General features: G+C 48.3%; 1 protein-coding gene across 4 annotated transcripts in view; it reads right to left on the bottom strand.

The window, feature by feature from the left end:
- The window catches only part of PRRX1 (paired related homeobox 1), an 82,637-nt gene extending 58,615 nt beyond the window's left edge, over window positions 1-24,022 (bottom strand). For 3 of the 4 annotated variants that reach the window (XM_081866161.1, XM_081866162.1, XM_081866163.1), the window contains exon 1: window positions 23,225-23,935. In XM_081866161.1, the coding sequence (XP_081722287.1) occupies window positions 23,225-23,468 (244 nt within the window). In that variant the 5' untranslated portion in view covers window positions 23,469-23,935. Of the gene's footprint in view, window positions 1-23,224 lie in introns of all 4 variants that reach the window. The other variant, XM_081866164.1, reaches the window with a different exon arrangement.
- Between the last annotated feature and the right edge of the window lie 975 nt (window positions 24,023-24,997).

The raw sequence follows: 24,997 nt of genomic DNA, 5'->3' as shown, positions 1-24,997 counted from the left end.
TGGGTGCTCAGGCACCCAGGGCCCCAGGGAGTTGGCAGGTTATGTTTCAGGTTATGTACCAATAATATTAAATCCCTGCACCTCTCTTTTTTTAAAAGATGGGTTGATGTTCAACTGCCCCTTACTCAGAGTAGACCCATTGAAATCTATAGGTTTAAATTACTGAGGTTGATTGGTTTTAATGGCTCTACTCTGGGTGTAATTGACAATGGATATCTGCCTTTGTTAAGAATATTTCTATTGCTGGAGATGTTTTACATCAGATTTTATACATATCTGGTGGACAAAATAGAAAATGGTGCAATGGTTAGGAACAGAGGGTTCGATTTCCTGCCCATGAGAGAATAGAAAATTCAGTTTGCCAATGATGTACCACTGTAGTTGTCGTCGTTGTGGAGAAAGAGGAGGAGGAGCCAGTGGGTGGATACATGAGAGGTAGATGGCAAGTTCTTCCTGGAAACTAATTGGCAGGCCCCAAAAATATATCAGATTAAATTATGGGGAGGGGGGGGATAGAAGGCATTCTGGGGAATCCAAGACCCAAACAATTAGATACAGTGGTACCTCGGGTTACAGACGCTTCAGGTTACAGACTCTGCTAACCCAAAAATAGTACCTCGGGTTAAGAACTTTGCTTCAGGATGAGAACAGAAATCACACGGCGGCAGCGGTGGGAGGCCCCATTAGCTAAAGTGGTACCTCAGGTTAAGAACAGTTTCAGGTTAAGAACGGACCTCCAGAACAAATTAAGTTCTTAACCTGAGGTACCACTGTAAATGGTGTTACTGGCCTACTGATGGCACTGGTCACTCAGATTGGCTATGGCACTTGGAAGACCACATCCAAGTTTGAGTTGGATCCTCACATATGCTAAATATGTGGTGTTTCTCCGTATTCAGGTCCCACAGTCCTGGTCTATATGCCTGGATCTATTGGCTGGACCCCTAAAACTGAATGTGCAATGAGTCATTTCCATTCTGTCCAACGCAACCCCAAGATCTCTTCCTTGGTTGCCCCGGCCATTTCTGACCCTGTCACTTTATCAAGTGAAGTAGGAGAGAACATTAAATTAGAGAGCTACATGGTACCTTTAATGGAGATCAGCCATACGTAAACATGTATATTCAAAGATACACGCTTTCAGCAGTGGGGCTCCTTTGGGAATGCACTCACTGGATTTTGTCCGTACGTATAGAATTGGCCTGAGCAGTGAGCTTAAGGAAAACTGGTGTGGGGGTTGGGGTGCGGACGGAGGCCAGCCCCCTCTCTCACTGGCCCTTTTGAAATTTGGTGGTGGGGGTGTTAAATAGGATAAACTTGCAATCAGAGTTCCTTTTTAATTTAAAAGATGGTCAGAGCACAGGGATAGTGGGATATGTGACTCAATAACTGTTTGATCAGCTGATAAAAACACTGAAAATGTGAAGACGCTGGGCTCAGTGGAAGAAAAGTCATGGTTTGTCTTCTTTTTAAGGCGTTTATTTTAGGGGAAGGGCTGTCGCTCAGTAGGAGAGCACCAAGGTATTTTGCATGCAGATGCTTTAAGGCAGGGACACAGGTGGGGCTGTGGTCTAAACCACAGAGCCTAGGGCTTGCTGATCAGAAGGTCGGCGGTTCGAATCCCCGTGATGGGGTGGGCTCCCATTGTTTGGTCCCAGCCAACCTAGCAGTTCGAAAGCACGTCAAAGTGCAAGAGGATAAATAGGAAACACTGCGGCGGGAAGGTAAACGGTGTTTCCGTGTGCTGCCCTGGTTCGCCAGAAGCGGCTTAGTCATGCTGGCCACATGACCCGGAAGCTGTATGCCAGCTCCCTCGGCCAATAAAGTGAGATGAGCGCCGCAACCCCAGAGTCGGCCACGACTGGACCTAATGGTCAGGGGTCCCTTTACCTAGGCAACCTAAGGCCCGGGGGCTGGATCCAGCTCAATCGCCTTTTAAATCTGACCCGTGGACGGTCTAGGAATCTGTGTGTTTTTACATGAGCAGAATGTGTCCTTTTATTTTAAATGCATCTCTGGGTTATTTGTGGGGCATAGGAATCCGTGCATTTCCCCCCCAAAAAATATAGTCTGGCCCACCACAAGGTCTGAGGGACAGTGGACCAGCCCACGGCTGAAAAAGGTTGCTCACCCCTGCTTTAAGGTTCACTCCCTGACATCTGCAGGAAAGGATGAGGTCAGGCACAGGCAAACTCGGCCCTCCAGATATTTTTGGGACTACAACTCCCATCATCCCTAGCTAACAGGACCAGTGGTCAGGGATGATGGAAACTGTAGTCTCAAAACATCTGGAGGGCAGAGTTTGCCTATGGCTGGATGGGAATGTCCCCTAACTGGACCAAAGTCAACTTCCTGTGCTCTTCCTGTGTAAACAGTAACATTACAACAGGTGAGGGCAGTGGCGTAGCGTGGGTTGTCAGCACCCGGGGCAAGGCAAGTAATTTGTGCCCCCTAACCTGCCGCCGCTGCCAGCTTCTTCTTGCTGCTGCCTGGTCTGGTCTGGTCTGGTTCTCTCCTGCGCTCAGCGCTGCGCTGGGCGGCCGCTGCACTGTCCCTCCCCCAGATAGTTCCTCGCTCTCTCTCCGCACCGCACGCCTGGCACCCACCCCCTCCACAGTGGGTGGCGACCCAGCGGCTCGGATCGGATTTGCACAGCCAGCACTACAGTGATAGAGAGTGAGTGAGCCAGGTAGGGGCAGAGAGCTGCGAGTGCGAGCACACCCCCCCCCCAGATGTTGCGCCCGGTGCGGCCGGCCCCCCCTGCACCCCCCACGCTACGCCACTGGGTGAGAGCTTCCTGATCAACCCCTCCCAGGAAGCCTGCGGAAAGCCCAGTGTAAGAGGAAGATGCAAAATGAACCAATGTTTTAAAAAGAAAGGGAACTTGCTGTACAACCAGTGCACCTCTGTTTCATAAAGCTGGCCAATAAACATTTGTCCTTTCTACACCGTTCCAATTTAGAAGCACAGTTTTACCTTTAAAACGTATTTCACTATAAGGGATCTCACCATCAACACCCAATAAAATTTTACTACAATCCGAAGTAACAGATTTCAATTACCGTATTTTACAAAGAGACTGCAGGAAAACAAATCAGGCACTAACAGTCTTGATACCTGCAATTATTTGCCAAAGTCTTCGCTGGTCTTAAGATAATGCCTTTAAAAGCCCAGCCATGGATTTTTACAATACGTTCGCTGATAAATGAGCTTCCTCGAGCCGTTACAAATGAATCTGGATTTTATGAGGTTGTTTACAAGATGCATAAAGCATTTTCTGATTAAGTTCCTGTAACAGCAGCTTTCCTTCAACTGCTTTTGGGCACGGTTCCCACTTCTTATCAAGTTCATCAATCCAATTCAATAATTTCATAAAGGATGTTTCCTGTTGGTAAGTCCTGCATCTAAGTCTACTATCTGTACTTTGTCAAAGCGATTAAATTTGGCTTCTAAATGTCTAGCTTGCTGTCAACATTTTCTCCTCCTGCCTCCTGCTTTCTTGTCCAAAATGTCAATTTTTTTATCTATGATGCGCAACCCTTTTCATTTTGGAAATAAATGTTATACTATGCAGGAGTTTAATAATGCTGATCTTAATCCGCCAGTGTTTTCATAAGCTAAAAGAGGAACGGAATTTTGGGAGTAATCTTTTTTATGATTCTGAGCTATGTCAAATAGTAGCTAAGACTGGAATCTTTTGGGTGCAAACTTGAGAATTCAGACTTGTGTGATCAGTAAGATTTACTTCTGAGTAAACATGCATAAGAACAGGCTGAACACCGTGAACTAGGAGGTTCCTGGTTCAAATTTCAGCCTTAACTCACTTAGAGACCTTAGGCACAGCGCTATATTGCAGACTCAGCTCCCATTCCTATCTGCATTATATAAATACTCTGGTCTGAACCCAATTGGACACTACACATTTCATTTATATATTTAGAAATGTATATGGCACTTTTCACCCAAAGGCTACAGGGCAGTTTACAGCATGCATGCATAGACAGATAGACAGACAGATATAGATAGATGATAGATGATAGATAGATAGATAGATAGATAGATAGATAGATAGATAGATGATAGATAGATGATAGATAGATAGATAGATAGATAGATAGATAGATAGATAGATGAGATAAATGATAGATAGATAGATGATAGATAGATAGATAGATAGATAGAGATAGATTTTATATACCGCCCCATACCCGAAGGTCTCAGGGCAGTTCACACAACAAAATCAAAACATAAAACCACAAAATACATAATCAAAAATAGCCAGACACTGGAGAGACCCGTCAGGACCAATGGTATCAAATAGTATGGGAAACAGCCTTATTAGAAAACTATCCAATAAACTGAAACTGACACGGGGACAAATAGAAGAAGACTCCTTCACCCCGGTATGGCTCCTCTTTATCACATACACAGCCCAACAGGACAACAAGACAGCATACGAATCAATCTGGCTAACCTGAATCAAAAATACATCCACACATATCCCACACACAAAACAAATCTCACTACAGCCAACCAAAGACAGCCCGGCACACTCTAGGTCACCTCCCAATTTCCCTCACGACCAAAGGAACACAAGCGAATAGTGAAGAGAACCCGCACAAGCGACACTGACACAAAACCGCACACATACACTAAGTAGAAAAGAAGGATTGCCACCCCACCCCACCCCACTCACCATTCCCCCTCCACCTCTTTCCCCCTTTTCTTGCGAATGTAGCACCAATGTCTCAACACATGAAACTGATCTGTAGAACATGTAACTTAAAAAAAGAGACATTGCACATACTTTTGTAAACCAAGAAACTTTTAATAAAAATATGTTAAACAAATAAAAATAAAAACAGCAACCCAAAAACGCCCTCCCCAAAAAACACACATAAGAAATATAAACCAACATAAGAAATATTCCTAATATAATACGCATGCCATAAAAAAACCCACCCCATTTATTTCAGTGCAATTAATAATAAGCAACAGAGTCTAATTATTCGTAAATTATTTCAGACCCTGAAAACCTGGCAGAAGAGGCAGAGGCAGATATTAAGAGCTTAGTGTGCTATTCAAATGCTAAGTGTGTGTGTTTATGGGGACATGCATATGTGTGCATCAGAAAAAGAAATAGATTGTAGGCTTGGGGTGGTTTTAGAGAGAGCCAGAACATCATAGAGAAGCATCAATGGTTAGAGTGTAGCAGAAATGTCCAATGTGATCTATTATCATCAACATGCCCACCCTTCTATCGGATGTCACCAACAGATAAACAACTAGATTCAGGTAGGTAGCCGTGTTGGTCTGCCGTAGTTGAAACAAAATTTAAAAATCATTCCTTCCAGTAGCACCTTAGAGACCAACTAAGTTTGTTATTGGTATGAGCTTTTGTGTGCATGCACACTTCTTCAGATAGATTCAGGTAGGTAACTGTGTTGGTCTGACACAGTCAAAATAAATTAAAAAATTAAAAAATTGTCCAGGAGCACCTTAGAGACCAACTAAGTTTGTTCTGGATATAAGCTTTCTGGTATACCCAGAACAAACTTAGTTGGTCTCTAAGGTGCTACTGGACATTTTTTTAATTTTTTTGTTTATTTTGTTTATTTAGATATGACTTTTAGAAGACGTCTGAAGACAGTCCCGTAGAGGGAAGTGTTTAATAATGCTGTTTTAATATTTTGCTGGAAGCCTCGCAGAGGGCCAGAAGCAACCCAGTTAGATGGGGGGGCATACAAATAATAAAAGTATTATTATTATTATTATTATTATTATTATTATTATTATTCATCATCATCATCATCATCATTCTCCAACTGCAGGATTCCATACTCAAATGCACTATGAGGAATGTAAGGATTCACCCAACCAAACCAGTGAAAACAGTTAGAAGATGCGGGGTATTGAATGCTGGCCAAATATTGTGGATATAATTCAGGCAATGTTAGACACTTTGGAGACCCATTGATTTCAATGGCAGAATTAAGCATGTGCGGTACTTAAAATCTCTCCCAATGAACAAAGGGAATCTAAACTTTTGCTGGATGGGGTTGGTGGGTGTACTCCACTGTCATTACCAAGATGAACCCCTAATGATAATCAGATGCAAATACACAGTTTGCTCCCCAGCTATGGCTCTTAGCAGGTGTAGATGGTAACAGAACTGAATGGGCATTCTGGCTCAGAATCCTCTGGAAGTTCTCCCACTCAAGCAGCCATACTGGAATTAAAAGAAGCCCTGCAAGTACACAGCTATGTGTTCCTGCCTGTGGCCACATCTCTGGTCAGAGAGGAAAGAGCTGGATGGAAAAGTTAACTCCTAGGCACAGAATTCTGCTTTGGCCAAGGAGGGCCAGTTCAGGCAAATGAATGGGTGCTCACCTTCATGTAAGGAAGTATAGTATGCTGAATACCTAAGATGCAGTCACCAAGTCATACTCGGAACCAATGGATTTTGAAATGGGCTTCAGTTGGCCATGAATAACCAGGTCCATTGATTCTGACTTAGCTGAATACCATCAAGAATGACAAATTACTATATACACATCTGAATTCTGATCATATTTGCTGGAATTAAACCCCTCTGGCAACTGAAGGATGTTAAATACTAAGTAACAGGTCCACTGTCATGCCGGTTCAAATAGAGTAAAACGTAAAATACAATATAAAATTAATTTGGATATCAAACTTTATATCCCACCTAGCAAATACTATCAAAAATTGCATTTCCAAACAAAGTGAAAAACTGTTAAATTAAATTGAAGCATTCAGCGCATACTTAAATGTGTCCCTTTTGAATCAATATAACTTTTAAAGTGTTTAATTTTTGGCTGTATCGTACACAAAAGTGTTGAATAAAACATCAAGGTAACATTTTACTCATCAAATCAAATAAAAAGTAAATATCCAGAAAATACCCAGTGGGTATTCAGCCTCCAAGTTCACACAGGAAACTTTTACAAAGCAAATTCATTTTAGCTGTAAAATACTGTAGTTTGGCTTCCGTTGTGGAAAGCTATTTGGGCTCTAATACTGACGATAATTATGATGATATACTGCATGCAACATTAATGTCTCACTCCAAATGAAACTGATCTGTCAAAAACACAACATGACGATGTTCATTATTTATGTGGCATCACCGGTGTGCATGTTTACATTAACTTTTTAAGAGTTTAAACCTATGGCATATTTGGGATGCAAGAATGGAATAATTAAAGACTTTTTCTCCAGTGTATGGAAGAAATTGAATGTGCCTTAAGTGGGTGATTTTCAACTGAGAGATAAAGGCCTCTTTCAAGAGACACATTAATTTTTATACAGCAAAATGCATCATAATTAATTCTTCATGAATATATGATTCTTAAATATTCTGTCTTAACTGACGGTGACCTTTTCTGGGAATTAAATCTTTCTGTGCTTGCAGGCATCCTACAGACAGGCACACACATTTGCCTTGATTATTCCTGAGAGTTGCTTTCTAGATAGGAAACCCCACAGATCTAAGACTACAGGAGATTTCACACTTACTGCCTCGGATTAGGAAGCAAAGCCCAAGTCATTATTCGAGCAAAACCTCTCTTTTTGTCGCGGCAGAAGGACAGGAAATTATTTCCAAAACTCCACACATTTGCAAATACTGCCTGCCAGAACTCTGGAGGGAAACAAACTGCAGCTCTGTGAAGGCTGCTCTGCAAACCCTGAGCAATGAGTAGATTAAAGGCAAGCAGTGGTCCTTTTCAACATGATATCGACGCCGTATGTAGCATCTTTGTGGATCTTTCCGGATGTTTACCAAATATTGTAAAGAAGTACATTCTTATTTATTTCTTTTTTTGAGGAAAAAGTCTCCAAATTGAGGCGACCTGCTCTCCAGATTAAGAGTCGGACCACAAACGAAGGCATGAGCGTAGGGTAGTAAATAAATCAAGGACATAAATAAAATTAGTTAACTAACTGACCAACTGCGTCGCGGATACCTTTGTTCTGGCCCCCCCCAAAAAAAATCCTGGCTACGCCCATGGTCGAGGGGTTGACGTCGTCAGGCTACCGGGGAGCCCTGCTGCCACTGGCTTTCAACGAATGGGGCTCTCGCACGGCTCTCCTTCGGGTCCGCGAGGGCTTCTCGCGTGCCCTACATTTACGCATATACTGATTGCATCAGTGGCACTGCCTCCTAAACAGCGATAGTCGATTGTCGGATTGCAAAGATGCAGGATTGTCTCACGCCCTAATCCTTTCCGGCACACCTCCACGCCCGTGGGGATTTCCCAGCATAGGTCGTGCTATGATTTAGCATTTATAACCGGTTTAAGGAAGCAATCCTATTAAGCCGCCCGCTCCTATGCGTGCTTGCACAGGGAGCTCAACGAGGTTTACTTTCAAGTAAATGTGCACAGAATTTCAGCCTTACTTGGAAGTAAATTGGTTCTACTAAAATCACACTTATTTCTCAGCAGTGTCGCGAATGCTGTGGTGCTAAAGAAAGTTTACTTGTAAGTAAACTTATTAGGGAACAGAGCTGTACCAGGAAGCAGATTTCATTGACTGATTTCCAGGAAACGTGATTCTAAAAATGATGAACCTGACTTGGTCGGACTATTATTATTTTTTATTTAAAAAAACGTGCAAACATTCCAAAATAAACAAATTCCCCTACTCTCTTTAGAATTACCCAGCCCATTTTAAAGTCTCTTTAAGACCGGTTGCCTTTATCGGGGAAGAGGTGCGCGCTTGACTCTCCCACTGAAACAGGTGAGACTTTCATGTCCTTTGTCGTTGGTCCTGTGTGGTTCAGATAATCATAGGTGCCCGCCCCCTGGGTGCCCGAGCACCCACAAAATTCGCCATGAAGGTGCCGGGCACCCACAAATTTTGGTGCCAAGGCCATACACACTGCATGACACCCACAGCCTCGGCCCGGGCAGCCAATGTGCCACTCCTGCAGAAAATTCACATTGGCTGTCCAACTGATATGATCTTTATGACCATGGAACCCGATGAAGTCAATTCTGGAAGCGCCTAAGGGCATTTATCTGGTGGGACTTACTCCCTGGTAAGTGTGCTTAGGACTTCAGCCTTGTATCTCTAGGATTTTGCTGCCAGACACTTCAAACTCCTGCAATATATCGGCAAATTGGCAAGAGAAACGGAGGGAACCTGGGAAAGCCCAGATAACGACCTCGCTTTTTAAGCCACCCTAGGAAACTTAAGTTTTTGAATTATGGTGCTGGAGGAGACTCTTGAGACTCCCATGGACTGCAAGAAGATCAGACTTATCCATTCTTAAGGAAATCAGCCCTGAGTGCTCACTGGAAGGACAGATCCTGAAGCTGAGACTCCAATACTTTGGCCACCTCATGAGAAGAGAACTCCCTGGAAAAGACCCTGATGCTGGGAAAGATGGAGGGCACAAGGAGAAGGGGACGACAGAGGACGAGATGGTTGGACAGTGTTCTCGAAGCTACCAGCATGAGTCTGACCAAACTGCGTGAGGCAGTGGAAGACAGGAGTGCCTGGCGTGCTCTGGTCCACGGGGTCACGAAGAGTCGGACACGACTAAACGACTAAACAACAACAACAACAGGAAACTAAGTGGAGACGGGGGTTGGTGGTCCCGGAAAAGAGGCTTCCGATCTTGCGTCTGAACTAGTCCCTTTTGCTAAAGAGATGCAAATGGATCCAGCTGAGGACGTTGATGCGCCACAAGAAGCCAAAAGGATGCGAATTTGGGGGACGCCGCCACCCACGTGAAACGAATGGGATTTCCAAATGGAATGGGGTGAGGAAATGGTTTGCGCTTTGCACGAAGCACAGACTCACAGACCGTCGGGTTCATTTTGCGTTCATTTCCATTAACAGGCTTGTGGCAAGGCCACGGTGTGAAAATCGAATTGCAAATAAATTATCTCTCTTTAAAGCAACAGCAACAACAGCGCTCGAGCCTTACGCAGGAATCTCTTGCTGTCATCTTCTGACTGACATGGCATCGGTTTATATCATCATTACATTATAGTGGTTTCATTGGATTTTTAAAAAACAGCAACAATTTCTAGGACGACCTGTTCGCTTTTCTTTTTAAAAAATAAAAAAGATCACTGGCGAAACACCGCCTTTCGAAATTCTCCTAGGAAAACCGACTTGTAAAATTTATCCAGATCTTATTTTATATTTTAAGAACGGCTGGAGCCGCTGCGTTTTAACCGGCTTCCCTTGCTTGGGCTGAGAAGCCAACACAGTCAGCTTTCAGGAGATGGCCTGTTGAGGAAGTTCCAGTGGAGAGGAACTACTGTTTCTACTGCAGGCATAGGCAAACTCCGGCCCTCCAGATGTTTGGGACTACAATTCCCATCATCCCTGACCACTGGTCCTGTTAGCTAGGGATGATGGGAATTGTAGTCCCAAACATCTGGAGGGCCGGAGTTTGCCTATGCCTGTTCTACTGGGTCTTGCAAGTCCTCCTATGGACGCTTCCCTGGGAGGGAGGGAGGTCCGGTCCACTGAGCCCCGTGGCACTTCCTGCCAGGCGAGCGTGCCCGAGATCAGGTGGCCCGTCCTCGAGGTACCGAACAAGGACTCGGTATAATTTGGGCGCCTCTTGGCAGTGCGCAGCATGATCTCGAGCTTCTTCTCCATTTCTGGAGAGCAACGGAAGGGCAGGATATGATTCTCTTAACTGAGAGCTTCCCATGGCTGCTAGCTTTCCCTTAAGCACGCTTCACAGATTTGTAAGAGGTGGAAAGAATTCAAATCCTAGCCTCCTCTCTTCAGAAGTACAGTGGTACCTCGGGTTAAGAACTTAATTCGTTCTGGGGGTCCATTCTTAACCTGAAACTGTTCTTAACCTGAGGTACCACTTTAGCTAAGGGGGCCTCCCGCTGCCACCGCGCGATTTCTGTTCTCATCCTGAAGCAAAGTTCTTAACCCGAGGTACTATTTTTGGGTTAGCGGAGTCTGTAACCTGAAGCGTCTGTAAGCTGAAGTACCACTGTAAGTGCTTTTGAATTCCACGGGACTTACAGGTAAGCGGGGTTTTAGGACTGCAGCCTAACTTGTAGTACTGCAAGCAGAAAACTGACGCAGAGGTTTTTAAGCAGAGGATGGATGGCTATCTATCATGGATGCCTTTGTTGCGATTTCTTCAGGGGGTTGGACTAGAGAACCCTGGGGGTCCCTTCCAAGTCCGCAATTCTGTGATTCCACCGGCCTCACATTTATTCCAGCCTATTTAGCAATCTCTGAGGTGACAACAACCCCCCCAACACACACACACACACACACACACACACACACAGAGCGGATGAAGTCCCTTTATTGCCAAGATTCTGGGTGCGTAGCCTATGGCCGTCATGGAGCTGGGACTAAAACCGCTGCGAATCCCTCGGCTGAGAGATTCTTCTTGGCCACCCGCTCTCAGAAGCTTCTCCCACTCGTTTTCAGCGGGCTGTCCCCACATCAGAATTATTAGGGTGGGTGTGCTCTTCATTTGTTAACCTCGATTTACCTGTCCAGCTTCGCCAACGTTGCTCTTTGACGCCATCCACACCCCGAGCCCCCTCACAGGACTCGTTTTTGACGCACCTGTCCGGAGGAAGTGGGCTGAAGAGCGCGTTTCCTTTGCGCGCAGCGCTTCGCGCGGCCAAGTCTATTTTGTCCGGCAAACGACAAGTTGGAAAGCGGGAGAGGGGATTCACCGGCAAAAACACTCTTCTCCCAGGCTTCTGGCTAATTAAACCGTCTACAAGCTTTTTAATTGTAGGGTGTTTTTTAGTGCTTTTGTTATGTTATTTTTTTGTGCTTCTGTATTGTGAACCTACAGATTGGGCTGTTCTCCCGCGCAAAACGCTGTTGCGCGGAAGGGAGATGCGCAAGAGCAGAATCAGGCCTCGGCGAGCCGGGCTGGTTCGAGGATCTAGCTCTCCTAAAGGAGCGAAAGATCCGCAGAGTCACAGAGCCGTGGAGTTGGCAGTGGATGAGGGAAGGAGCGCGCCTGAATGTCCAGAGACTATTCTGACCCTGCGATTATCCCGAACATGTTGACAATAATAATGTTGGAACATCCAGAGTTGGCCCGTTGCGTTTTCAAAGGAATAATGCTTAGGGCTCATAAGACGTCGGCGATCTTGCGTCAGACCACATTTGGTACCCATCGAGGCCCTGGAAAATCCCAGATTCAACGTCACATTAGCTCATACCTCTTCCCACCCACTCCTGCCCAGGCAGTAGCGAGAGAAGAATAATACTGGTGTTTTATGGATTGTTGAGGTCTTTGAGCCCGGAAGTACATGTTCCGTGTAGCTGTTTTTTTCTTTAAAAAGGCGCTTTAATCCTTCCTTCCCAAAGTTCCCAACGCGCTGTGCGCACAAGCCCTCCTAGTCCGCATTCAGTGAGCTTCCCTCGCTGGTTTGGGAAACGGGTAGGCACGAAGCTAACCACGATCGTTATCTATCTTGTCCTTTCTGAGGACATCCTGCGTACCCATGCGTTCCCAAAGCCGGTTTAGATCCGAATTTGCGGGGGGGGGGAGGCCGGCCTAGCTGCATTTTTTAAGCCGGGAATGGGAACGCGCCCTAAGACTGCCGCCCGAAATAAGCTTACTAAACTAGAGAGAATTCCCATTGAACACAATAGAATTTACTGCTAGGTATAATACGTGCGCTACATGATAAGATAATACGATTCAACACAGGATTTCAAAGAAAGGAATTTCTATTTTAAAACATCTCCATGGTCACCATGTTTGGGATTCAGTACTATGCCACCGGGACTGCTAAACAGAGGGTTTAGGAAAGGGGTGGAGGATTTAGGAAAGGGGTGAAGAACCCTTCTGGGGCCTCCATCTCCCACCTGTCCCAGGGTCCATACAAGGCGCGCGCGCGCGCGCACACACACACACACACACACACACAGAGAGAGAGAGAGAGACCTTTTTTTTTTTTTTTTTTTACCTTGCCATCGCGACAATCTTTGCTGGGCAGGCTATCTGTGAAGTTCTACAACTCCTGCTTTCAATTCTGCTTCCGCCTGCAAACGTTTCCAATCAGAGAATATCCTTTTCCAAGACCACAAATGGGATTTTTTTGGGGGGGGGGCGTTGTGTGCGTCCCATTTTTGTTGCGCTGCAGCCTCTCCGCACAGCCGAAACATGGTAGTACAGTGGTACCTCGGGTTAAGTACTTAATTCGTTCCGGAGATCCGTACTTAACCTGAAACTGTTCTTAACCTGAAGCACCACTTTAGCTAATGGGGCCTCCCGCTGCTGCCGCGCCGCCGGAGCCCGATTTCTGTTCTCATCCTGAAGCAAAGTTCTTAACCTGAAGCACTATTTCTGGGTTAGCGGAGTCTTTACCCTGAAGCATATGTAACCTGAAGCGTATATAACCTGAGGCACCACTGTATTGGGGAAGCATCGCAGAACAACTAATAAAGCGGAATAAATCCATCAGCAGCCGGGGGTGCTGCTTCCAGACGACCTATTTAAAGCAAGTGTTTTCCCACACTCTTCACATCATTTTCCTGCTCCTTTCCCTATCATAAAAAGTCTGGTTGAGGGGGGAGCGGTTTGCTGTGCAAGAGCCCCAAACCAGCTTGTGAATTGGATCCCACCCGAAAATAACATCAGTCTGGAATGGCAATACAATACCGGCCATCATAGCCAAAGATTAGGAATGAGGTGAACTGGAAGCTACTGGTGGAAGCTACTGGTCAGCAAAGTCCAGGGCCCCACAGCCAAAGACTCACCCCAAGTCACCACCTAGAGCAGTGTTTCCCAACCTTGGGCCTCCAGCTGTTTTTGAACTACAATTCCCATCATCCCTGACCACTGGTCTTGCTAGCTAGGGATGATGGGAGTTGTAGTCCAAAAACAGCTGGAGGCCCAAGGTTGGGAAACACTGACCTAGAGGGACCCCGCTTCAGCATTGGGGGGCCGCCAAGATGGACGCTGGGACACCGCCTCACTCTTCCTACTTGCTTGCTTGCTTTTATATTTAAAAACCATTTTTAAAACAAGGGCCCACAAGCCAGCGTGTAGGAGGTTAGAGATGCCCATATTGTTATTATTTTTATTATTACTCTGGTTTTACTTTAAAACGTGTGATCCTTTTAAAAAACAAAACACTGTTTTTATTCCCCCCCCCAAAAAATATTTCGCAGCAGATCAGCAGAAGCAAACCCCGGTTTATTCCTGTAGTCGCGGTAGTGTCATAATTAAAGTACTTTAAATTATGTGATTAAATAATTATCTACCCTGCTTAAAATATCCCATTCACTCTCTTCCCCCCTCCTTCCTCCCGCCCCACCCCGAGTTATCGGGATTCTAGAAGCAGAGAAAAGAAACGTGTTAATTAGCGTGTTAATTGTCTGCTTCACAACTGAAACGATACCTCTTCCATCCGAAGGCGGGGACCCATCGTATGAGGAAGACAATGGCCTAGCCACATAGGAGCCAACTGCTAGGGACCGAGGGGTCTTTACCCCCCCGTGCCCCCCCCTAAATATTTAAGGGAGCAGGGCCCTTCTAAAGTTGATGGGCATTGCCATTCAAACAGTGTGCGCGCCGCATCATATGATCGATTATGCGGGGCAGGGCTTACCTCCCCCCCCCAAAAAAAACCATTTTATTCAAGATCGCAGCCCTGCCTGCCACGCCACCACATTCTGCCGCAAATGCTCTTACTGACAGCCCAATCCAATGCACGGATCATCCTCAAAAGGAAATCCCCCTTGAGGCAACAAGGAGCAGTCCGAAGGGCGCGCAGTTAGATCCTGCCCCATGTCCACTTGCCCACAAACGAGGCAAGCAGGCAGAAACCCACAGGTTTCCGCGCAGGCATGCGCGCCTTCAGCGGCAACCCTTTGTTAAGGGTTACCTCGAGAGGAGTAGATCCCTCGCCACTCTTTTGAGCAATAATTCACAAGATCGGGCTGGATCTCTCTTATACAGTGGTACCTCGGGTTACAGACGCTTCAGGTTACAGATTCCGCTAACCCAGAAATAGTACCTCGGGTTAAGAACTTTGCTTCAGGATGAGAACAGAAATCGTGCTCTAGCGGTGTGGCGGCAGTGGGAGGCCCCATTAGCTAAAGTTGTACCTCAGGTTAAGAACAGTTTCAGGTTAAGAACGGACCTCCAGAACGAATTAAGTTCTTAACCTGTATTTAAATAAAGCGGAGCTGAGTAGGGTCTATTATTCTCTGCAACAGCTTCTCCTGCTGACGCACGTGAATCCTCATTCGTACATTTCAAGAAGGAAGGCCTTTGAGAGCACACAGATGGAGAGGTTGACATGACCGCCACCATCACGGGGCAAGACCCCAAGCAGGGAGTTTCTCCTCTCCCCTTTTGGACACCGAACCCGTGCCAATTCACTTTTTCGGATCCCAGCACCCATGCTAACTGCATTGTGAATCGGACTCTAGAGGCGCCCCCCCCATTAAAAAACTAAAAAAAGAAGCCAGAGTCACAATTCCTTTTCGGACAATTAAAAAAAAACAAAAACGAGAGGGTAAGACTGCGTCCCTGATTCAGAAAGATTATGCGGCGCCGGGACCCTTACACGCCTGAAAGCTCGCGTTGTTCGCAATCCTAGGCTGTCGGAATCAAATGAGGCGAGTCCCCAATTGATGCGCCTTTCGAAAAGGAAGAACATGCGTAGACCTGGAGCGCTTGCCTTCCTGTGCTTTGAGTGAGAAATGCGCGGCTGCGGAGCGCACACGTGCGCCTGTCCGTGGGCTCTGCGGCGTCTCCCGCTGTCCCTTCGCTCCCAGAGGCTCAACAGAGATGCCCCGGTCTTGGAAGGGCCTCTGGAAGGAGAAGGCGCCTTTTGGACCGCTGGAAACCTCCCGAGGAAGGGACCGCCGCAATGCCAAGCGAAACGAAGTTACAGATAGGTAGCCGTGTTGGTCTGCCATAGTCAAAACAAAATAAAAAAATTCCTTCCAGTAGCACCTTAAAGACCAACTAAGTTAGTTCTTGGTATGAGCTTTCGTGTGCATGCACACTTCGAAGCCATTCATAAATTTTCAGGTGGGAGCAATTGGCTTTGTAGACAGCCCCACGGATGAATGAATGGCACTGGCTTTCAAGGAACTACTGTAGTTTTAACGCGAAGGAAGCCCAGTTCAAATGGAGGGCGTTGTCAAACAAATTTAGGCAGTCAAGTTTTATTCGAAGCCTAACTGAGCGACCCAAGCCAGGCTTAAGCACTTTTAAGGAGCGCTCGTTCTAAAAGAAGAACTGTGCGGATGCTTAAGGCAAAAATCTTATCCGTTTTTCCTTTGGGAGAAGCCCCACTGGAACTCCTTTATTTACCTTGCTTGGCAAGGAAGCAAGCATCGGCTGCAACTGTCCCCTGTTGGAATACGTGGAATTTCGAGGTGCTTAATTCAGGCTGCGTTTATGTTTCAATCTAGGTGCTGATGCGTTAGAGGTTAGTTATGTCAGCTGCACAGGCATTCAGAAAAGAGAAGAAAAGGCAGGAAATCCTCTCTAAATTTAACCAGACAGCAAAGAAACTTTCGAAACATCCGTAACGGCCAGCTGGTAACCAAACAGTCGTGGGCCACGAGGAGACATTTTGGAATCAAATGATTTCGCTTCGTGCCCTAACTGCTTGCGGGGACCCTACCCCCCCCCTCAAAAAAAAAAAAAATCACAGGGCATGCTGCATTTCCAGTTCCCCTTTACCAAGCTCACTTCAGAACAAAATTCACAGTAGAATAGCTTCCTGAATAGGACCAACCTATGCTCACAAGGTGAGGCGCAAACTTTCGAGTTACACAGAACTCTTCTTCAAATCGGATGCTCAATAACGTTTCGATTTCTGAGGGAGGAAAAGAGACTAGCGTTTGGACAAAACAAGTGAGAAACCTCGCTGATCTTTGTCTGCAGACTGTTAGACCCTTAAGATGGTAAAAGAAGAAGCCCTTGCGAATTGTAGTATCCTCCTGGCCCCTTTCCTATTGTGGATAGATTTATGGAGATCGCCCTTGAGTTGCCTTTTATATTTCGAGGGTTCCCTCTAAATGTGTTCTCTTCCTTTGGATTTGTACCCAAGGTGTAGCCTCATCTCATTGTAGTCTCACAATTATGCCAGTACAGGCAAGCTTTCGAACTAGACAGAATTTTTCATCAGGCACCACTGAAAAAGCAAGTTCTTTCCTTCACTTCTGTATGTCTTGCCCAAAGCCCCCCAGCGAGCGCTGAGACGCAGGGGGGCTTACTTGCCCCCCTCTCCCAGCACTCCACCCCCAACTGAATCGCAGCGTATTTGCACCAGGGTTCTCTACCCCCAGCCACCCGAGGGACATAAAATAAGCTCGGATAAATTGATTATCTGTCAGTCCCGAAACTTATATGCCTGGTCGTTCTCTTTTATCCGACCAAGGGTGAGAGAGCAGGCAAGCTTTGGGGCAAGACAGAATTCTTCGTCAGACAAAATGGGAAGGGAAGGTCCTTCCTCAAGCAGAGCTATTATTGAGCACTGAACGGATGGTTGACACAAAACCAGGCAGTTTCTTTAAGAGGAAGGCGTCGTTTGTCAACAACTTCTTTATCACCACAGTTGGGAATTCGCTAATTTTCCAACTCAGCCTCGTGACGAAATCTGTGCAAGTGGAAAACTTGCAGCCCAAAGTGGTTAATGAAACCGAACAGCTTGGGGGGGGGGTCCCCGCATCTTATGTTTGGGGACAACCAGTTGTGCATTTTCCAGGTCATTAAACTCTGTGGGGATTGAAGTTTACATCTCCTTGGTGAGTGAGTCTTCCGGAAAGGTCTCCCGGACTTCTACATGAAAGTAAGTCACAGTGAAATGGACAGGTCGTCTTCTTCCCAGGCACTTGTGCTTGTGGTGCAAATCTTTGCTCGGGCCTACCTCTCATTAACTTCGCTGTCTCTCCCTTCCCCGCCCTCTCCACAACTTTTCAGGGTGGAGGGAGCTACGAAGCTCAGCCCGACACCCGTTCATATTCTCTCTATGCTCTTGGCCAAGGCGGACAGAGTCAGCTAGCGGGCTAACCCACCTACAAGAGGGACCTGGAGCAAAGGCACATTTCAGAAAGAACCAAACGCTTTAAAGACATACGCACGCAGCATCGTCTCCTCCCTGCCCTCGGCAGCTCTTGGAGGAGCTCTGTGGGTTAGTTCTGAGCCCGGCGCCCCCTTCTGCATTGCCGGGGGAGGGGGGGCGGTCATTGTGATGAAGGGAGAGAATCGCCTGCCCGGGACTTGGACGGGCGCAAGAAGTGCGCGCGTGTTAACGGCTCCCCTGTGCAAAGCAGAATCCGTTTTAGACAAACTGCCCGAAGGAGGGAAGCGCGCGAGGGTTTCCTGTTCACCGCGCGCTTGAACGCAAGGGAAAGACGCGGAGGGTAAACCCACAGCCACCCACTGAATTCAGCAGAGCTTAGTAGACGTGGCTAGGATGGCCTGTAAACACGATCCCTCCATTTCTTTCTGCCAGGGAGCTCCCAGCTCCGCTCGACAACTGCTCACTTTAAATTTCTCGCCTCCCCAAAGCGGCCTGGTTCACAGTTGCAATTGCAAAGTCATTTGATTTTTCTTGGGGGGGGGTGTAAAAGTGTAGCCAAGGTGGCTGTTGTTGTTTTAAAAACAAGGGCAACCACGCCCTGATTTCCTTACAAAAAACACACCCATGTGGTTATTTTTTTGTAGGTGGACGGCACAGCTATAGGGGAACACGGAATGCGTAAATATTGCGCGCCTTGTCTCCCGCGTCGGAGCCACTTCTCCGCTCCAGCAGCACCAGCGAACACCCAAGAGACGCCTGGATCGCAGAGGGTTGGAATACATGGCCCTCTTGGTCCCGTCCAACTCTACAAGGGCCCTCGTGAAGCTCCGAAGAGGGTTCAGGGCCCCGGGAAAAGACTCCCGGCGGCCCTGACTCTCCCGCACGCACTCTTTCTTCCTCGGCGGGTACAGGAAGGAGTCGGGTCCCGAGGAGAAGGCTCCTCTTCGCCTTCAAGGGACCCCCTTCTCCACCTTCAAGCCACCCCCTTGAAAATGCACCCCGGGACAGCTCTGCTCCCTGTCGCAAAGAGGAAAGCTCTAAGCAGGAAGCTGTGTCTCCCCAACCCATTCGGGCCCGATTTCCACCCCAAAACGGATGGCTCCCTTGTGGAAGGGAGCAGCGAACCAAAGCGGAGGAGTTGAGGAACTTGAACCTGCATTCCTCCTGTTAGCTAGGGATGATGGGAGTTGTAGTCCAGCAACGGCTGGGGAGTCAGGGTTGAGAAACATTGGAACCCGTTGGTACCCAGCCTGGTGAAATCCCGCAAGGCTGACCTTCCCAAGCGCAATCCGGGCCTGGCTCGTTTTACGGAGGACCCTCGGGGAAGGATGACTTGCTGTTTCGCCCCTTTTAGCCGCGACGCTGTGCTTATAAGGCTACCAAGCTGAGCGCGCTTCCTTGGAAGTCAGTCCCACAAGCGCATTTACTTCCTAGGGGTTAGACCCCAAAAGAGGACGAGAGGGCGCGACATGGAAAAAAATCTGAATTTAAGCTCGCCTGCATCCAGACCCCGAGGCAGGTCTTTGGCTGGGCAGCTAGCTCCACGCCATGAGCAGGGAACTCGGGGCCAACGCCATTGCCCGTTGGAGAGCGCGCCCCAAATGCTCGCCAAGGTCTGCGCCCTTTCCGCGACAGAAGCATTATTTGCCCGTTTAAGATGCTCAGCATGCAGCTCAACGCTTTTCTCTTTCTCAGGAGTCCTGTACACGCACTCGCGGGATTTCTTTAGCTCTTCCGGCAACTTCTGGCGTGAAAGGAACGGGGCAGGCGAGGGAGGTTTGGCTACGGATGGAGCCAAGAAGGGACCCCGCAGCTTCAATGGCTTGCTGGTGCGACGGCCGATTTCACACGTGCAGATGAAAGGCAGGCCGACTCGGAAGTCCGTCCCGCTGTCTCCAAATAGGTTTTGTTTTCAAGGAAGCGGATACATGACTCCTCGGGCCTAAAATGCAAAGGAATAGATCCGGGCTTCCTCGGAAGGTGCTTAGAACCTGGGCGAAATGCTTTAGAAACAGGTTAGAGCTAGCAAGTCGGACGGCCTTTACTTCTGGGCTGAGCGTGGGCTCCAATAGCCCGAGATAAAGTGGTTTGGAGACCTCAACGAGCAACTCCAGTCCGATGCAGAAAACCCTTAACGCATCCATGGGCGTAGCCAGGATTGGGGGGCAGGCTTTTGTTAGGGGGGGCAGAACCTCAGATTTGTATTGATTTTTATTGATTAAGGTTCCCCCCACCCTTTGCTACGTTCATGAACGCATCTTTCTTCCTCGACAAGCTGCATTTGAAAAAGGGGAGACTTAACTTCTGAGTTCGTGTTTCAAGACTGCGCTCCCAAAGCAGTCTTAATCGGATGATGTCCTTTGGCTTGAGTGATTGAGGGCTCTCTTCGATCGTGTTTCCGATCCACGACGTATTTACTCACCAGTATACCCAACCGACTTGCTCCTAGCCCTAAACCGCTGTAAATTAGACTGGCTATAAATTGGTGGTCCCGAGAAATTTCGGGACGATTTTGATACGTGAGCAATTCTGATCAAATATGAGCCAGTGTGTCTTGGATCGGAATCGAAGAGAGCGAGGCGATCCTAAATCCAGTGAATAACATCGGGATGCGTCTGCATTGTGAAGGCAGCTTGTTGCGGCCCTGTTTTTCTTGTATTATACTGGAATAGCTCGTTTGATTTACTAGGCAGAGTGAGAGTCTGGGTCCGAAGGAAAGGGGATCTTTTTCGCCCTGCGTGAATTCTGCATAGGCCGGCGGAGACCGGGGGTGGGAAGTGGGGCGGGTTCTACAGCGTCGATCCTCGCTCGGCTCCTACAGTTCGCAATCCGGAGCGAATTATTTCAAGTGAAGCCGGACTCCTAAATAATCAGGCTTGGATAGCATCTCGAAGCAAAGTCCAAAAGCTTTTAGTAAAAAAAGAGCTTCGGGGAAATTGCATGAGATGCAACAGCCATCAACAAACCAACCAAACAACGGGCACACTCCAGTCCAAGCCGAGCAATTGTGAGTCCCATTGCCTCCATTGCAATGAATGAGACCGGAAGCCTTTGAACGCCGGCTGGATCTCGCAGACCAAGTCACCCACATCCCTAGGAACGGACTGCAACCTCCAGCCTATGGGGAGTCAAGCCCCGTCGGAAGGATGGGGGAGAAAAGGCGCACCTGAGAATCTGTACCTGATGCAAAGGTTTAAAGCAAAGGGGGTCCCGCTAAGTTCTACGGGACTTGCTTCGGAGTAAGCCTGCCTAGCACGCCTCCCTACAGAGCCCCTGGGTGTGGCTGGCCCAACACTTGTTCCCAGACTGGCCCAGCAATCTTTCCCCAAGACTCATTCCTGGAGACAGACTTAAGCAGTTGCTGTTGTTATTTATCGATCCCAATATTAGAAAACTCTGCAAGGCCGTCTTTCTTTCGGAAAGATACACAACCTGCTACCTCCCCCTCCCCGCGCGCCCCCCACAACAGATGAGGAGGGGAGCCTGGGTCTCGGCTGTACCACATCAAACTGCAGGAGGGGCCCCACGTGACTGACTGTTCCTCTTTTATAAAATAACTTACCATCCCTAGAGAACTAGGAGAATTCCCTGCGGAAGGAGTATTCAATCCGGTGGCATGCTGAAGACCAACACAGTTTAGCTATTGTTTGTGAGAATTAGGCCTTGATTCTCTGGTAGGGTTTTGTGGTGTTTAAACGTGTTTGACCAGTGAGGGACCGAAGGATAAAAGGAGCTTAATGAAGAAGGATTCCTAGATGACGCTACTTTCAGTTATCTTTAAAACGAGTGTCTGTATTTAGCTTAAAATAAACCAGACTTCCAAGTATCTTGGAAGTATCCAAGGCTCAGATACCGGCATCACCGCCTCGTTCTTCTGCAGTTATGGAAGGATCCATAACTTCCAGAGTTAGCTCTTCCAACCAGGGGGTGGGGGGGGGACTGAAAAGCATTTATACTATTATATTGTGCGTTTTATACAGACGTCCTTAAGACGCACACACACAACAGAAATCTGTGCTCTTTCTGAACTGAAAATAATCCCAGCAGTGACGCTGGTAAGATTGGAACAACCTGGACGGCGGAAAATTAAAATCCAAATCGCAGAAACCTCTCCGGGAGGCAAGACGCCGGATGGGGATTGTGGAGCTCCCAGTTTTGCTTGCGTGCGCGTCCCTGTCTTGGAAAGTCGCTTAGAGAATTAGACGCGAGGGCGAGAGGCTTTGATCGACGGACGGCTCAACAACCCACGCCTGCTTTCTCAGAAGCCGATGCTGACATCAACAGGACCTCTTCTCAAAAAAGTGTCCGCAGGATTTCAGCTCTGGAGCAGGTCTAGGGAGTTCTCCTGCGTAAGTAAGCCCCGGGGAAACCGCGCGTATCTGCCCTGCTGTTCGTTTCAACGAGACTCGCGCAGCGGAACTTTTTGGTGGATCCTGCGCGGAGCAGCGACGCTTTTTCCCCTGCTACCCTATGATGGCAGCAGAGATGCTCGCAGAGATACAACACTAGATACAGTTCAACCGGAGGCCTCGCCAGCTCCCGGGACCCGCTTCCCGGTCTCTGGCAGTGGTCGCTCCCTTTGCCGTCTGCCTCTTTGCCGGACGCATCTCATTAACCCGGGCATCCGAAGACGACCCGCCTCAACCGCACGTGTTCACCTTCCCCTGCTCTTTACACAACATGTAGTAAAAGGAGGCGGTGGGGATTCTGATTTGCACCGACAATTCGTCTACGAGAGGCTGATAATATGAATTAAACTGATCTGGACTAGTGGGTCCGGAACAAAGCCGAGTAGGACCGGTTTGGTAAATGTTAAGCTTGGTTCTGGGTGTGATGCGACCATGCCTTGACTACCGGCACAGATCTTCCCCTGCATTAACATACATTATTCCTCCGTCGTGTATTTTACTTTACTTATAATTTTACCCATGTTTATCTTTGCACATGACTTTCAGAAACCGAGGGCCCAGGGAGGAGTTGTTTTTAAAAAAGCGCTGGGTGTGTTTAGAAGGCGCCTAAGTCTATTTAGAGGGCTATTTCACACCCGTCCTAGTTCCCCACTCCGGCTTACTCTCCGGGAAGGCGAGGGCTGACCCTTCAGAAAAGACCAATCCAAGTCTCGGCGACTCGCAAGTCGAGAGCCTGGGCAGGAGGAAGCCGCTGCTTCGCGGCGCGCCACTTACCGTCCTGCTGCTGCGTGTCGCTGCCACTGGTCAGGCCCGGCGATTCCAGGAGGCTGCGGCCGCTTTCCCCGACGCCCTCGTCGGTCTGCGCTGCCACCAAGTCTCCGGCTTCCTCCAGATCCAACAGGTGGCTGACAGAGAAGTTCTTTTTCGCCTGGAGGCTGTCGAGGTTCCCGGGGCTCTCCAGACGCGTGGGCAGGACTGCCGGTTGCCTCTCCAGAACGTGCACGTAGCTGGAAGTCATGGCTTTGGGCCCCCAGGCCAAAGACGGGGTGGGGTGGGGTGGGGAGAGAAAGGAGAAAGGGAGCCAAGGAAGAAGAGCAGAGCCTGAAGGGGCTCCCCGGCTACGCACGTTCCCCCAAACCCCGCAGCAGCTGCCGCCTGTTCTCCGAAGCGCCGTCGAGTAAAACTCCAGAGGGGAAAATCCACACCAAGCGCGCAAAGCGGCCCAAACCCGGGAGGCGGCAGGACCTGGCCGGCGATCCAAAGGGTGCCTTCTCTTGCTGAATCGCAGGGCGCCTCCAATGGGACTGCCGGTGGTTCTCGCGACCCTCTCGCGTCTCCCTGACTGGGCGCGCTCCTTCGACGGCGCGCTTAGAAGTGAAGGCGGGCCGTCGGGAGGGGCTGAGGTCTTGCAGATGGAGTGCTCCGACCGGCTGACAGACGGACGCAGGAGCGCAACTCCAGATCCCCTCTCTCTCTGCTGCCTGCCTGGTGAAGGAAGAGGAGGAGGCGGCGGCTGGTTGGGGAGTTGGAGCGAGTTTCTTTTTCGCTTGCTGCGCACCCGCCCCTCCCTCTCCCGATCGAGCGGCTCTCTGGCACTTCAAAAGGCTTAGCCTGGCATGTGGGTGGGTGGAGCTGGGGGAGCTGGAGGGACCCTGGGGAGGGCAGACCCAGACTTAATAGGAGCCTCTAATTACGTGGCAAAGGCTTTGTGCTGTTTCTGACGTTTTACAGACCTCCTTCCTCCACCCACCCCGGGCAGGCTCTCTGTCTCCCCACCCCCACCCCCACCCCACTTTCCCCTACCAATCCAGACTCACCAAACCCGCACTCGGATTTAGAGACCCACTTCCCCACCCGCTCGCAAGCATCTGATCCCAGAGAGCGCACGTGAGAGGCTTTTTCTTCAATAAAGATTGAAGCTTTGCGCCCCCCCTCCCCCTCTCCAAATGTCGGGTCGAAAGTTGGGAAGCCCAAGCGGACGCAGGCGGTGACTCCCAACACGGTCTGCTTATTTGTTTTTCCAATTAACTGCTGCGGATTAGTTTAAGGTCCTGCTGGAGAATCTCATTTGCATGGGGGGGGGGGGTTTGCAGAAGCACTTTAGGAAACGGGGCACGTCCAGCCTCATCAGCTCAGCTTCTGCTGAACGTTACCAAAAAAAAAAAAAAAAAAAAAAAGTTTCCTGCAGTTGCAACATTTTTGGTTCAGACGCGCACATCCTATGCATTATTCCTATTGCTGTGCATCAATTTGAATAAAACACGTTTGATTAAGCTCTCTGTCCATCACTTGGTCACTCAGCAATTGATGAATGAACCAGCTCCAAGGGACGGTCTTGTGCTCCTTGTTGTTGTTGTTGTTTAGTCGTGTCCGACTCTTCGTGACCCCCTGGACCAGAGCACTAGGCACTCCTGTCTTCCACTGCCTCCCGCAGTTTGGTCAGACTCATGTTTGTAGCTTCGAGAACACTGTCCAACCATCTTGTCCTCTGTCGTCCCCTTCTCCTTGTGCCCTCCATCTTTCCCAACATCAGGGTCTTTTCCAGGG

This window comes from Podarcis erhardii (assembly GCF_964252035.2).
Source record: "Podarcis erhardii genome assembly, chromosome: 6".
In the NCBI taxonomy this organism is placed as follows: domain Eukaryota; kingdom Metazoa; phylum Chordata; class Lepidosauria; order Squamata; family Lacertidae; genus Podarcis; species Podarcis erhardii.
Note: the sequence above shows the minus strand (reverse complement) of the source record. Positions and strands in the feature narration are given on the sequence as shown.